The 12194-nt window shown below is 46.0% G+C and overlaps 1 protein-coding gene across 1 annotated transcript; it reads left to right on the top strand.

The window, feature by feature from the left end:
• Positions 1–702: 702 nt before the first annotated feature.
• On the top strand, positions 703–11615 carry Ltv1 (LTV1 ribosome biogenesis factor). The gene is made up of 10 exons (XM_051206178.1): positions 703–830; positions 2098–2259; positions 4697–4784; positions 7230–7368; positions 7659–7911; positions 9010–9137; positions 9896–10035; positions 10442–10494; positions 10872–11072; positions 11193–11615. The coding sequence occupies exons 4-10, from the start codon at positions 7358–7360 to the stop codon at positions 11298–11300; spliced, it is 894 nt and encodes a 297-aa protein (XP_051062135.1). The 5' UTR covers positions 703–830; positions 2098–2259; positions 4697–4784; positions 7230–7357; the 3' UTR covers positions 11301–11615.
• Positions 11616–12194: the final 579 nt, after the last annotated feature.

Here is a 12194-nt window from a genome sequence, read left to right as displayed (position 1 = left end):
GCGGCTTCCGGCTGTGTCTGGGTTTGCAGCTCCCGGCGCCCCCGAGACCTGTCACCTCCGTCCCGTCCCCACCCCGGTGCACTTCGGGGGGAGACGAGAGGGCTCCCCTTTTGCAAGCCCCCGGCGTTAGTTGACTCAGTCCCCCCCCCCCAGACACTTCCAGCCGCTCCGCACCCTGCTTCCGGGTCGCGCAGGTCACCTGGTTGGCCTCTGGGGTTGAAAACCCAGGGCTAGAGGAGTGTGACAAGTCCAAGCACTACTTGCCAGCGCCCTGCTTTTGTTTACTAGTTAGGAGGGGACATGCCTGGCCCCTCCACACCGTCTGATGGCACGCTCCTTGTCTTGTGGGCGAAGCTCCTCAGGGACCGTCCCAGAGCTCCCATCAGGAACGACTTGAGAAGTTTGCACTTCACCATGTTTGAGTCCTCTTCACTAACGTTAATACTCTGTTGGTTAAGGGAGAGTGTCTCGGACTGTCCCCGCTGCCAAAGCCCCAGCTGCTTTGGACAGGTAACTCACAGAGTAGATGTTTGCTGGAGAAGGTAAATACCGTCTCTGCAGAACACTGAGCCTGTTGTACGGCTTAGATACGCAGATTTGAACAAATCTGTTCACCCTCTACGTACTGACTGAAGGTCCATGTGGTTGTGCGGTTTGTGGGGATTCTGTTTTATTGACCTTTCCTAATTATCTTGTAGCCCCACAGAAAGAAAAAGCCCTTTATAGAGAAGAAGAAAGCTGTCTCTTTCCACTTGGTCCATCGGAGCCAGCGAGATCCTTTAGCAGCTGATGAAACTGCCCCCCAGAGAGTACTGTTGCCCACCCAGAAGGTAGGCATACCCTCTATCCCTATGAGATTTTTAATAACCAGCTGACAGACTCTGGTCCTCTAAGAAATGAGCTGTGACTCAGTTTCCCATCTAGGAGCTGACTGACGTTTGATATCATGTATTTATTTTGCTTAAGAGGATAAAGCATCTTTGAGGTTGTTAAATAAAGACATCTTAGAGAATATTAGTAAAGTACCACAACCTACAGTGCTCCATGGTTTAGGGCATATGTTCAGTCTCAGCTTTCCCTTGGGACTCTGCCATGTTTCAATAATCTTCTGTTTGTATTTTTGCTTCTTGGGCACTCTTCTCTTGAAATACAAAACATCTGATCTCATAAATTAGCTCTGGAAATCCTAAGGCAACTTAAAAAAGATGGTTTATGTTAGCATACACTTGTTGAAGGTAGATAATACGAGAGGTCCAGTGCTTAAAAGCACTTGCTGCTGTTGTAGAGGACACAGGTTGGGTTCCCAGCACCCACATGAAGACTCACAACCATCAGTAACAACCCTTGCCAGAGGATCTGATGGCTTCTCCTGCCCTGTGTGTGTCCCAGGCACACGTAAACATGTAGTCATTGAAAAATAAAAATGTTTTAAATATTAGGGGGCATTGGCCTTGGTTTAGCTCTTTATTAAAGCCACCAACACCCCACTCCCATGGGACACCAAAGAGCTTTCTTTGCTTATAAATACAAGAAACTGTAGTTACTCTCCAAGTCCCCAAGTCTTTTCTTGCAACCCTCCAGCTACAGTTTTGAGTTTGTGTCACATGTATTTCTTACCTGGAACTGTCCAGAATTGGGTAGTTGGAGGAATGGTTTTCATTCCTGGTCCTTTGAGACAGGTCTTACTTACTGCCTTGTCTTATGCTCATGATTCAAATGGTCTGCCTCGGCCTGGCTTGTTTCCATTCTACTTTTTAAATTTTTTTGTGTAGCACTTTGGTTTGGATGCTCTATAGTTTTGGTATTGATCAAGAATTAGCTGGGTGAGCTGGGCGGTGGTAGCACACACCTTTAATCCCAGCGCTTGGGAGTCAAAGAGGCAGGCGGCAGATCTCGGTGAGTTCGAGGCCGGCCTGGTGTACAAAGCAACTTCCGGGACAGCCAGGTCTGTTACACAGAAAAGCCCTGTCTGGGGAAAAAAGACTTAGTTGTGTGATTCCTGTATCTGTGTGCCATCTGCCTCCTGGAATCCGTGCTGTTTGCAAGGATCCTGATCTTATCCAGGGCAGGATAGCTCATTCCATCTTGTTATCCAAGGTCAATGATGAAGAAAGACGAGCGGAGCAGAGGAAGTATGGGGTGTTCTTCGACGATGACTATGACTACCTACAGCATCTGAAGGAGCCGTCGGGGCCCGCAGAGCTCATCCCCAGCACTGCCTTGAGCACATACAGCAGTGACGAGAAAGAAGAAGCTTCGGTGTGTTCAGTAAGCTTCCTGGGCAGTGTAAAGGCGAAACTGTGCAGCAGTGCATAGCGACCCCTCGTTTTCAAGTCAGTGAGTGACTTGGGGGCAGTAAATGGTGTCCGTATGCAGAACACAGATATGCCATGTCTCTGTCTAAAGCTGTATAGACGTCTGTATATCAACACCCTCGGGAAAAGCACAGGCCACTTCTTTTCAAGATAACAAACAGCTTTTTGTCAGGTTCAGAGCTTTGAGGCTGAACCTTTGAGTCAGGCAGCATTTTTCCATAGGAGAAAAAAAAAAAAGCACAGACATTCCATATTCAAGCATTGCTTCGTGATCATAAACTGTTGTAAATGTGAAGTTTTTAGATCTCCAACACTTTTGTGAAAGCTGCAAAGCAGAGAGAACAGAGGTTGTAATAAGACAGCTGTTAATCTTCTCAACAAATGGGTATTGCACTTGACCCTGGAAATACAAGCAGGCATGGTCGTATGCACCTAGGGCTACTCACGCAAGCGTCCTTCTCTGCCCAGAGTGCCCCTTTTGCATGCCGTTTGTCTTTCTTTAGTCACGTGGCACTTCGAGAAAGAAAAGATTTTCATCAGGGTCGTCAGCCAAAGAGGAGAGATGGCGGGGAGGGGCGGGGTCTCGTTTTCCTTTTGTTTCCGACATCCTAATCCTCTCAAGGCTTGGGCGTTTCTGTCCTCTGAAAACATGATCTTAACCCACCCAAGGCAGAGTGCATGGCTGAGGAGATGGAGAAGTCATGTCTCAGGACATTGTCCTGAGGAAAGTGGCAATAACTACAGCTCATCAGTGTCTTTTCTCCTGTAAGGCCCCGCAGGGCACCACCACAGCTCTGCCATAGAACCAGTCTCTCTCGCCCCTTCCCTAGGCTGTCAGGTCACTAGCGGGTTCTCACTGCTCCTCCCGTTTTGTGCCTCACTGAGGCAGAAGAGCTTACGTGTGTTTAACCTCGGTGTCATCCTGAACTCTAAGCACAGTAATCTACAGAAAGTATAAAATCTGTGAGGGATTCCCCCAAAATAGCACATTTTTATCAGAGGCTGTTTGTTTTAGCTCTTTTTTCAAGTATTTCTAACCATCACGGGTGGCACTGTCCGGGAAGACCATTCCGTTAGGAGAAGACTATAGGTGGTGTTTTAGATCACAGTGACAGGCTTTTGCGTGCTCACTAAATTATACTGAATTATTACATGGCGGTGAGCCCTATGGACTCTTAACCAGGTAACAGACATTTAAGTTACCTTAAGTAGGCCTGGAGTAGGATCTTAACTTTAATTCCAATGCTCTGGGTAGGCAGAACTCTTGAGTTCAAGGCCAGCCTTGATCTACAAAGTGAGTTCCAGGAGTGCCAGGGCTGTTACACAGAGAAACCCTGTCAACAACAACAACAATAGAAAATAAAATAAAATCGAAAAAAAGAAGGTTAAACTAGGATGTTGCCCAAAGCAAGGGAGTGAAATGGTTTGCGAGAGTTCAGAGGGTATAGGAACAGTGAAGTGAGCAGGTAGGTGCCTTGTGACCTCCACCGGAGTCAAGACTGCTGGTTCCAAGAGAGGCTGTGCCATCACTGGACCATAGGATGTCATCTCTAGTGTGAAGAGAAAAGATGCATTCGTTTTGAGACCCCAAGGCAGGTAGAGTTGTAAAGTGTGGAGCAAATTCTGGATGCTCTTAGTGAAGTATTTGAAACGGTCCCTGTTAGGATGGGCATGGAGTGTTGAGAATGTGTGCTGGTACATGGGTGAGAGACCCAAACAGCCTCCTGAGACTGGTAACGAGTCACTACGAACAGTGATTCCCAGCAGAGGTCTGGAGGCCGGAAGTCCCAAACCAAGGTCACGGCAGGCTCGGTTCCTTCTTGGAGGTTCAAGGAGATTGTGTTATCACTCATCTAATTCTTACTTCCGAAACTTGCCAGCAGTCTGTCTTCAGAGTCCCTTGACGTGTGGGTGGCCCACTCCAGTCTACCTCCATCTCCACATCTCTCTCACCCCTTCACGTGAGGGCAAGCCAATCACTGAACTCAAGTTTCAGATCAAGGGAATGCAGCTACTGGTAGAACACAGAAGGTGGTAAAGGTCCTTACATAGACTGTGTTAGAGACCTATCCCGCTGACCTTCAGAGCAGACCACTTTCAACCTGTCACCCCTTAGTCACGTGAATGGTTGGATCCATGCATGAGGACAGGGTGCTTGCTGACCAACTGTTAAGTCCATATGGTCTCAACCCGAGTGTTGCAGAGTAATGAGTAAATCACATTGCTCCACGGGGAACAAACCAAAGCAAACCTTATTTCAGGTATGGTCTGAGCCTGAGGCTGAGTGGACATGGATTTGGAAAGGATGCTTTTCAAGCCAGTACAATGCTGGGTTGGTATTTTCTAAATAACCCTCACAGCTGTGGGATTCCCTTTTTCAGAGCACTGGGATTAAGTTGCCTTCATCCGTGTTTGCCTCCGAGTTTGAGGAGGATGTTGGATTGTTAAACAAAGCAGCTCCAGTTTCAGGTGAGTTTAGCTTGTTTTCAACATTTATTTTGTTATTGGAAAATTTCATACATGAGTGCCATATTTACATGATTTCTACCCCCCACACACACACACAATCTCTCTTCCCCTGCATCCTCTACTCTCTCTCAACTTTATGACTGTTTTAATTATTGCTCATCTTATGTGTATGTGTAAATACAGCCAGCTGGAGCCATTTAATGTTATCCATGTCTGTGTTTAGGGATGAGCATTTTGGATTAGATAACCTATCAAAGGTTGTCGTGGAGAAGACTAGAGAGAGAACTGGTCCACCCATGTACTTGGAATGTCAGCTGGTGTTCCCTTTGTCTTGTTTTGGTCTTGTTTAGGTGACAGTATGGTTAGGATTCCATGGGTGCAACTCCTACTATCTTATCTTGTAACAGACATCTTGGACTTCTGGTCTTAAAATCTTCCCACTCCCTTCTTTGAGTTTCTTGAGCCTTAGGTAGGGGTTGTATTGTAGATCTACCAGCTGGGTCTAACCCCTACAGTCAATTCCCATCTGTCCAGTTGTGGCTTTCTGTGTTGGTCTCTTGTCTACTGCAATGAGAAGCTTCTTGGATGAGGGGCAGGGGCCGCATATGGGTTTTTATGTTGGTTGTTGGGTATTTGCAATACAGGTGGGAATTAAACTGATTTAGGGATGTGGCATAGTAGGTTCTCCTCTAGGATCTGTGACCCTGTCAGCCATAGGTTTGGCTAGGCTTATAGTACCAGATTTTTTTTTTTTTTTTTTTTTTTTTTTTTCTTCCAGACAGGGTTCTCTATATCTCTTTGGAGCCAGCCTGTCCTGGAACTAGCTCTGTAGACTAAGGTGGCCTCAGAACTCACAGACTGCCTCTGCCTCCTGAGTGCTGGGATTAAAGGGTGCGCCACCAACATGTGTCTTAAGTCTAATTGGGTGGCCCTGGTTAACCCCAAAAATACAAGTACCACACCACATCCATGGCTATATCTTGTTGTGCTGGTCATGGTGGTTGTGGTCCGAGGTGGTGGCTGAGGTTCACAGCCAAAAGGAAAGAATTTAACTTCTTAGTTTTCATTTGAGTAAATTTGTGTTTTGCTAAAAGAAGCACAAGGAAATAGGATTTTGCAATCTTGATTGAAACAATCAAGATAAATGTAGAGTTTGGATAATGGAATATGGCCATCAGCATTTTGTGTTATGCACCAAATTCTTATGTCTTTAGAGATCTCATTTGGGAAAAAAGAAAATGTGGGAATCTAGTAAGGGGAAGTTTAATGTTCATGTGCTCTCTTAGGAAAATAACAGGGATGACCATTACTCCTTAGAATTTTCAACAATACCATGTAAGTCTCTGGAAGAAATCTATTGTATGATTCACTCAAGATAAATGGAAGAAGTAATGTTTAAAGAAAACTTGCAGTACCACGGATAAAATGGGTTAAAACAGAGGCAGTACTTAGTATTTTTTCCTAGGTTAACCAACGCTTGCCCTTAGATCACTCTTGGCAATAGTTTATTTTACAGAGTGGTCACTGTATAATATCTTAAGTTAAACCCAAATAAAACATACCGTGAGAGAATGTCTGTCTGTAGGAAAGGTACTCAATGGGGTGCAGAGGCACCAGACCTGGCCTCGGGAAGCTGGAATAGCAAAGCTGGTTTGTTGCTTTTGTGGTTGTTTGTTCAGAGGGCTCTGTGAATGGGACCGGTTGCTTTCTCACGTGGAGTCGGGAGGAAGGAGAGAATGCTGGGAAGAAGGCTATTCCAGACAGGAAACTGACTATGTCCAAGACTGAGGGAATGTAAATAACAGGCGGTGTGTACATTTTAGCATACCAGGAGGGTGTGAAAGGATGAATAAAAATGCAGCTGGGGAATAGGGAGGGCCAGCTTGTTGGCCAAGCAGCCTTTGTCAAGGAAAATTTGAACTTGAAACATTTTCTCGAGCCCATTTTATTCAGTACAGTTATATAGCTGAAGGAACCAGCTGGAGTGTATTAAAACGTCGTGGTCAAAATTTGTGAAAGAATAAAATAACTATTTTTAGTAAATTAATTTGAAACCTGGATTCTTTCTGCAGGTGGAAATGGGGGAATTTTGCTAAAAGTCTAATAGAATAGATTGGTAATGGCAGTGCTTTTATTGGTGGATATTGACGAAGAATAGATTTTTTTTAATTCTACCTACCAAAACTGTACCAAAGGTTTTCGTCTCTTTTATCTGAATATATAAACACATCAGAGCTGTATGAAGTAAACATGGAATGTGCTTTCGTGCTGCCCGCTCTCCTAGGGTTGGGGGCTGCAGGGACCCTGAGGTCTCTGTTTTGTTTTCTTTGCGGCAGAGGCTTCTTGTAGTCCAGGCTGGGGTCCAGCTCACGGGGCAGCTGAGGTAGACCTTGAACTTGTGGGATTAAAGATACTCGTTGTGCTCAGTTTTTCTTACCCTTTTAGGACCTCGACTGGATTTGGATCCTGACATTGTTGCTGCTCTCGATGATGATTTTGATTTTGATGACCCAGATAACCTCCTTGAAGATGACTTCATTGTTCGGGCAAATAAGCCGACAGGAGCAGAGGGAATGGGTTTGCCGTATGTGTGGTGCTTCTATCCTGGGAGGGTAGCCATGTTCTAGTTTTGAAAGCATGTGCTCTAAGATACCTGAGTGGAAAAGAATTAACTTTGAGACATACTGTCAGTAAGTGGACTTAAATCCCAGGATCTTGAAGGCTGGTTGCTTTTCCTACTGTACCAGATTAGCCCATACCATTTCTAGTGCTGCTTCCTCTAGAGCCTTCCAGAAGTAGCTTCCGGGTTTGTGCGAAGTGCTCTGTTGGTTTCCCAGTTGTTTTGACAGGTGGTTTATGACCCGTTGTCCTTAGGGAATCTAGGAGTGGCGATGACAATGAATGGGAAGACATGGACAGTGAGGAAGGGGACAGCGATGATTGTAGCTCTGCAGGCCCACTCTCAGATGGAGGTGACAGATCTGTCCCTGGCTCACCTCAGGAAGCCATCAAAAAACACCTGTTTTGGGAAGAGGAAACCAAGAGCCGTTTCACAGACTATTCCATGACCTCCTCGGTCATGAGGAGGAATGAGCAGCTGACTCTACACGATGAGAGGTTTGAGAAGGTGAGGCCCCTGAGAAATGTCCCCCTGCAAGGGAGAGGTTGGAGCCAGAGTTAACCCTTTCAGGGTTAGAAACTCTGGGATCCATTAAGATTGATGAGGGCCTCACCTGGTCTGGCCCTGGAAGGAGTCTGTATAGGTCCCCAGGGTCAACTGAGGGACACCCTGACATCTCTTCCTGAGATTTGATGTTCTGATTTTGCATCTGACCATCCTCTGCAAACTTTTGCTATTTTCCTCAGAGTTGGCTGGCTTAGCAGCAACCAAATCCCATTGTGTTAGTCCTTCAGATAATAACTAACACTAAAAACAAAACAGTAGAGTGGCATCCTTTAAAACCTGATGTATACCAGGTTTGACTTCTGTGACAGGCCAGCTTCTGGTTTACAGTACTGTGAGGGCTATCCATGCAGGTTCTCTTCACCCATTCTGTCCCATGCTCTGTGCCTTCTGATACCATCTCTAGTGTGCTGATATATGTACATTATCTACAGGTTTGTATTGGGATAGGATATGATTTCTCCACCGGCAGAGATTTTCAAGTGTACACCAAAGCCCTAAAGTAGTAGTGTCTGGCATGTAGTAGGACTTGAAGCTTTTCAGTCAGTAGTGAGCAAATGAAGGAATGCTTTCAAGATGTATGGGGTGTACAAGTTTGCTGCAGTATCACAAAAGTTTCCCTCTTTCCTATCAAGAGCTGTCCACTGGTAAGCACAAGCATCCTCACTCATCAGGATGCAAGTGTTCAGATAAAGCAAAGCAGTGCTAACAACATTTGAACAAGGATGGAGTTTATACAGTGGGCTCCTTCAACAGTGTGATCCTTTAGTCTGCATCACTGAGAGATGCGAAATTATCCCTAAGGTCTTCTGAGGCAGAGATCTCTGCATAGCATTTTATTTCCCAATCTGGGTAGAGTAAGTACTTTTATTATTTATTTTTATATCCTGTCTGCTGATAGAGTAATGATAGTTGTGAGCTTTCAGTAGTGCTGAAGTACGCTGTACGAGTAAGGCTGGTAGAAACAGAATGCATAAATAGTTAATTCGCGATATGTTTTTCATGGCATCTTTTTTGTTGTTGTTGTTGTTTGTATTCAAGTTCTATGAACAATATGATGATGTTGAAATTGGAGCTCTGGATAACGCAGAACTGGAAGGTTCCATTCAAGTAGACAGCAATCGGTTGCAGGAAGTTTTGAATGACTACTATAAGGAGAAAGCAGAGAAGTATGACAGTTCTTCCCTTTTTTAGCTGCTTTGTTTTCCTCCCTTCAAATGACTAATTGGGGGAGAAGTCAAAGTCTGTCACTAATCGAAGACCCTGGTGCGGTAGCTGAGGGTGAGCTGGGAAATAAAGTATGAAGAGATGTTGGAGTTGGGAAGTAACAAGGCGCTTCTGGGCTCAGGCTGAGGAATCGTCGTAACTTAGAAGTGTCTGCTTTCTTCTCTTTCCTGAAATGGTGGGTGTTCTGGAAAGTGAACAGTTATGGCTAATAGATAAGCTTTTCGTCAGTTGATTAGCAGAGCTCGCCAGTGAAGCCCTTGCTCAGTCAGCGTCTGTATCAAAGCGCCTCTTATCTGAGAGAAGCCGATGATGTATTAAAATCTGCTAACAGGTCTTGTTCCATGAAACAGCGCAGCATGCAGTTCCCACAGCACGAACGGGGCCCTGGGCTTTACGTGAATTCTGCGCATTCTTTGGAGAGATAGATGAGCAGCTGGTGTTCATCTTAGGGAATCTGCCATCGTGTGTAATGTAGAAGCTTGTAGAGATGCAGCTAGATTTGATGTGCCTATCAGCAGAGCACATGTGCAAAACCCCTGAAGGGTAGAGAGGGGCTAGGCATGGGGACACATACCAGGGACACATACATGGCAGGACAGGAGTGGGATTTGAAATGGCTCTTGTCTTTGGAGCTCTTTTGCTGATGTGCAATGTGTTGATTTCTTTGTCCTGTTCCCATTTTGTAAAATGTGCCAAGCAGTTGTGTAAAATTGAGCACTCTTGAGCCGTTTGAGGACCCAGAGCTGCCGGCAGATGAGCTTGATGAGTCTGCCAAGGAAGACATGGTCACCGTGGTCCTTCAGGAAGCCCGAGAGAAGTGGGATTGCGAGTCCATCTGCAGTGAGTGTCTCACCAGCCGCCCGCCCGCCCGCCCAGCTTCCAAAGCGCCAGCAGTGTAAGGGAGTGTGGGAGGGCAGGCGCAACTTAGAAGCGACAGTCCCACTGTTCTGCTGTTGAGTTGTAAAGAGGCTCCCATGTGCCTGGCCGGGCCGTGGGGGCGCACGCCTTTAGTCCCAGCACCCGGGAGGCAGAGGCGGGCGGATCTCTGTGAGTTCCAGGCCAGCCTGCTCTACAGAGCGAGTTCCAGGACAGGCTCCGAAGCAATACGGAGAAACCCTGTCTCGAAAAAAAAAATTAAAAACAACAACAACAAACCGCAGCAAGGCTGGGAATGCGCTGTGCTGCGTCGTGTGTTGCTGTTGCCAAGCTGAACAGTGTACTCAGGTGAGACGTGATCTTTTCCCAGGTACATACTCCAATTTGTACAACCATCCACAGCTCATCAGATATGAACCCAAGGTAAGTGCTGACATCTGAAGCTTGTTAGAGTACCGCTTGCAGGGCTGGAGATAGGGCTGGAGATGTCAACAGTTGACATCGCTGCCTGCTGGTTCCTAGGACCCAACTTGGTTCACAGCTCACCACACATCGGTTGGGAGATGTCGCTCCCAAGGATGTGACGCCCTCTTCTGGCCTCTGGGGGCACCCATACATAACGGCATGCACTCCTGCAGATACACACTAAAAATAAAAAATTACCTTTAAGGCCCTTTTCTCACAGTAACCTTTGTGGCTAGCGTAGCTATTAGGAAAGCGGCAGCAGTTTGTCATTAATTAGTGAGCTGTTCTGCATAGGAATGGGAAGTAACTCCAGTGCTATTTTACCCCTGTTTCAGCCCAAACAGATCTACCTGTCTTCTAAAACGGGGATACCTCTCAATGTGTTACCTAAGAAGGGACTCACGGCAAAGCAGGTAGAACGGATGCAGATGATCAATAGCAGTGATCTACCCAAGGTGTCAACCCAGCCACGGCCCAAAAGTGAGAGCAAAGAGGACAGGAAAGCCAGAAAGCAAGCCATAAAAGAGGAGCGTAAGGTAACCGCGCTGCCTGATACGGGGCCTGCAGAAAGCTGCTGGGGGGGTGTGGGGTGTGGCGTAAGTTCTCTTCTGTGGACAGAGTCTGTAAACGTGTAACCTGGGGACCCTCTTGTGCAGGAACGAAGAGTTGAAAAGAAAGCCAACAAACTAGCATTCAAACTGGAGAAAAGAAGGCAGGAAAAGGAGCTGCTGAACTTGAAGAGTATCGAGGGTCTAAAGCTGTAATGTGTAGAGCCGCGCTCCGTGCTCCGTAATTAACCAGGGCCTTAAGAGGTGAACTTGCCGTGGAGCCGCGCTCCGTGCTCCGTAATTAACCAGGGCCTTAAGGGGTGAACTTGCCCCCGTCATGTTTATAGGCCAATAGCTGACAAAAGTAGAGTGTTTGTATTTTTATACAAGTAAGGGTCTCTTGTCAGCTACCTTGTAAATATTACAATGTTTTGGCTTTAACATTATAAGCATATACTCCCTCTGAAATAAATGACTTCATGAAAGTAAAATGTTTGGATAAATTAAAGGAAAATGTCTTTCTAACTTGCACGGAATTGGTGTGTTCATTTATTTGTATGGTTGTCAAAGTTGTTCTTTGCAGATGTTCTCAAATGTTCTCAAATATTTCTTTGAAACCTCTCCACGCCTCCTCGGGAATTACATGGTTTAATTTGCCGTCTGTAGAGGGGTGGTCTGGTTAAGCTCAGTTTTGAAATGCTGAGTTTATTCTCAGTGCTGAGAAGACTGTTCCTGAGAAGATTCCACGGGCAAGAGCTGATTTTCCCGTGTCCACCAAACGACCTTGTCAAAGGGACTGACAGGGGCACGGACTGCAGTTGTGGTTGGGATTTCCTGCCCTAGGACCAGATGGCTCGCTCCCTTTGGGATTTAGGACCAGCATAGCTGGAGCCATCAGGGATACTTACTTCACTGTAACCTAGAAAGTTTGTCTCCCCGACGTTGCATAATGTTTGGAACCATCCACAGCTTACTAAAATACATACTCAGAAGGTCCCAGGTTTTGATGAGATGTTCTTGTTTTGACATCTAGAGACTGATTCAAGGCTTAGGCAATGACTCCATCATAATGTTCATTATTTGGTAAACTGACTTCTCACTGACCTTTGC

Source organism: Phodopus roborovskii, unplaced genomic scaffold (genome assembly GCF_943737965.1).
Source record: "Phodopus roborovskii unplaced genomic scaffold, PHOROB, whole genome shotgun sequence".
Classification (NCBI taxonomy): Eukaryota; Metazoa; Chordata; class Mammalia; order Rodentia; family Cricetidae; genus Phodopus; species Phodopus roborovskii.
The sequence above is the reverse complement of the archived record's forward strand: the minus strand, read 5'-3'. Positions and strand labels throughout refer to the sequence as shown.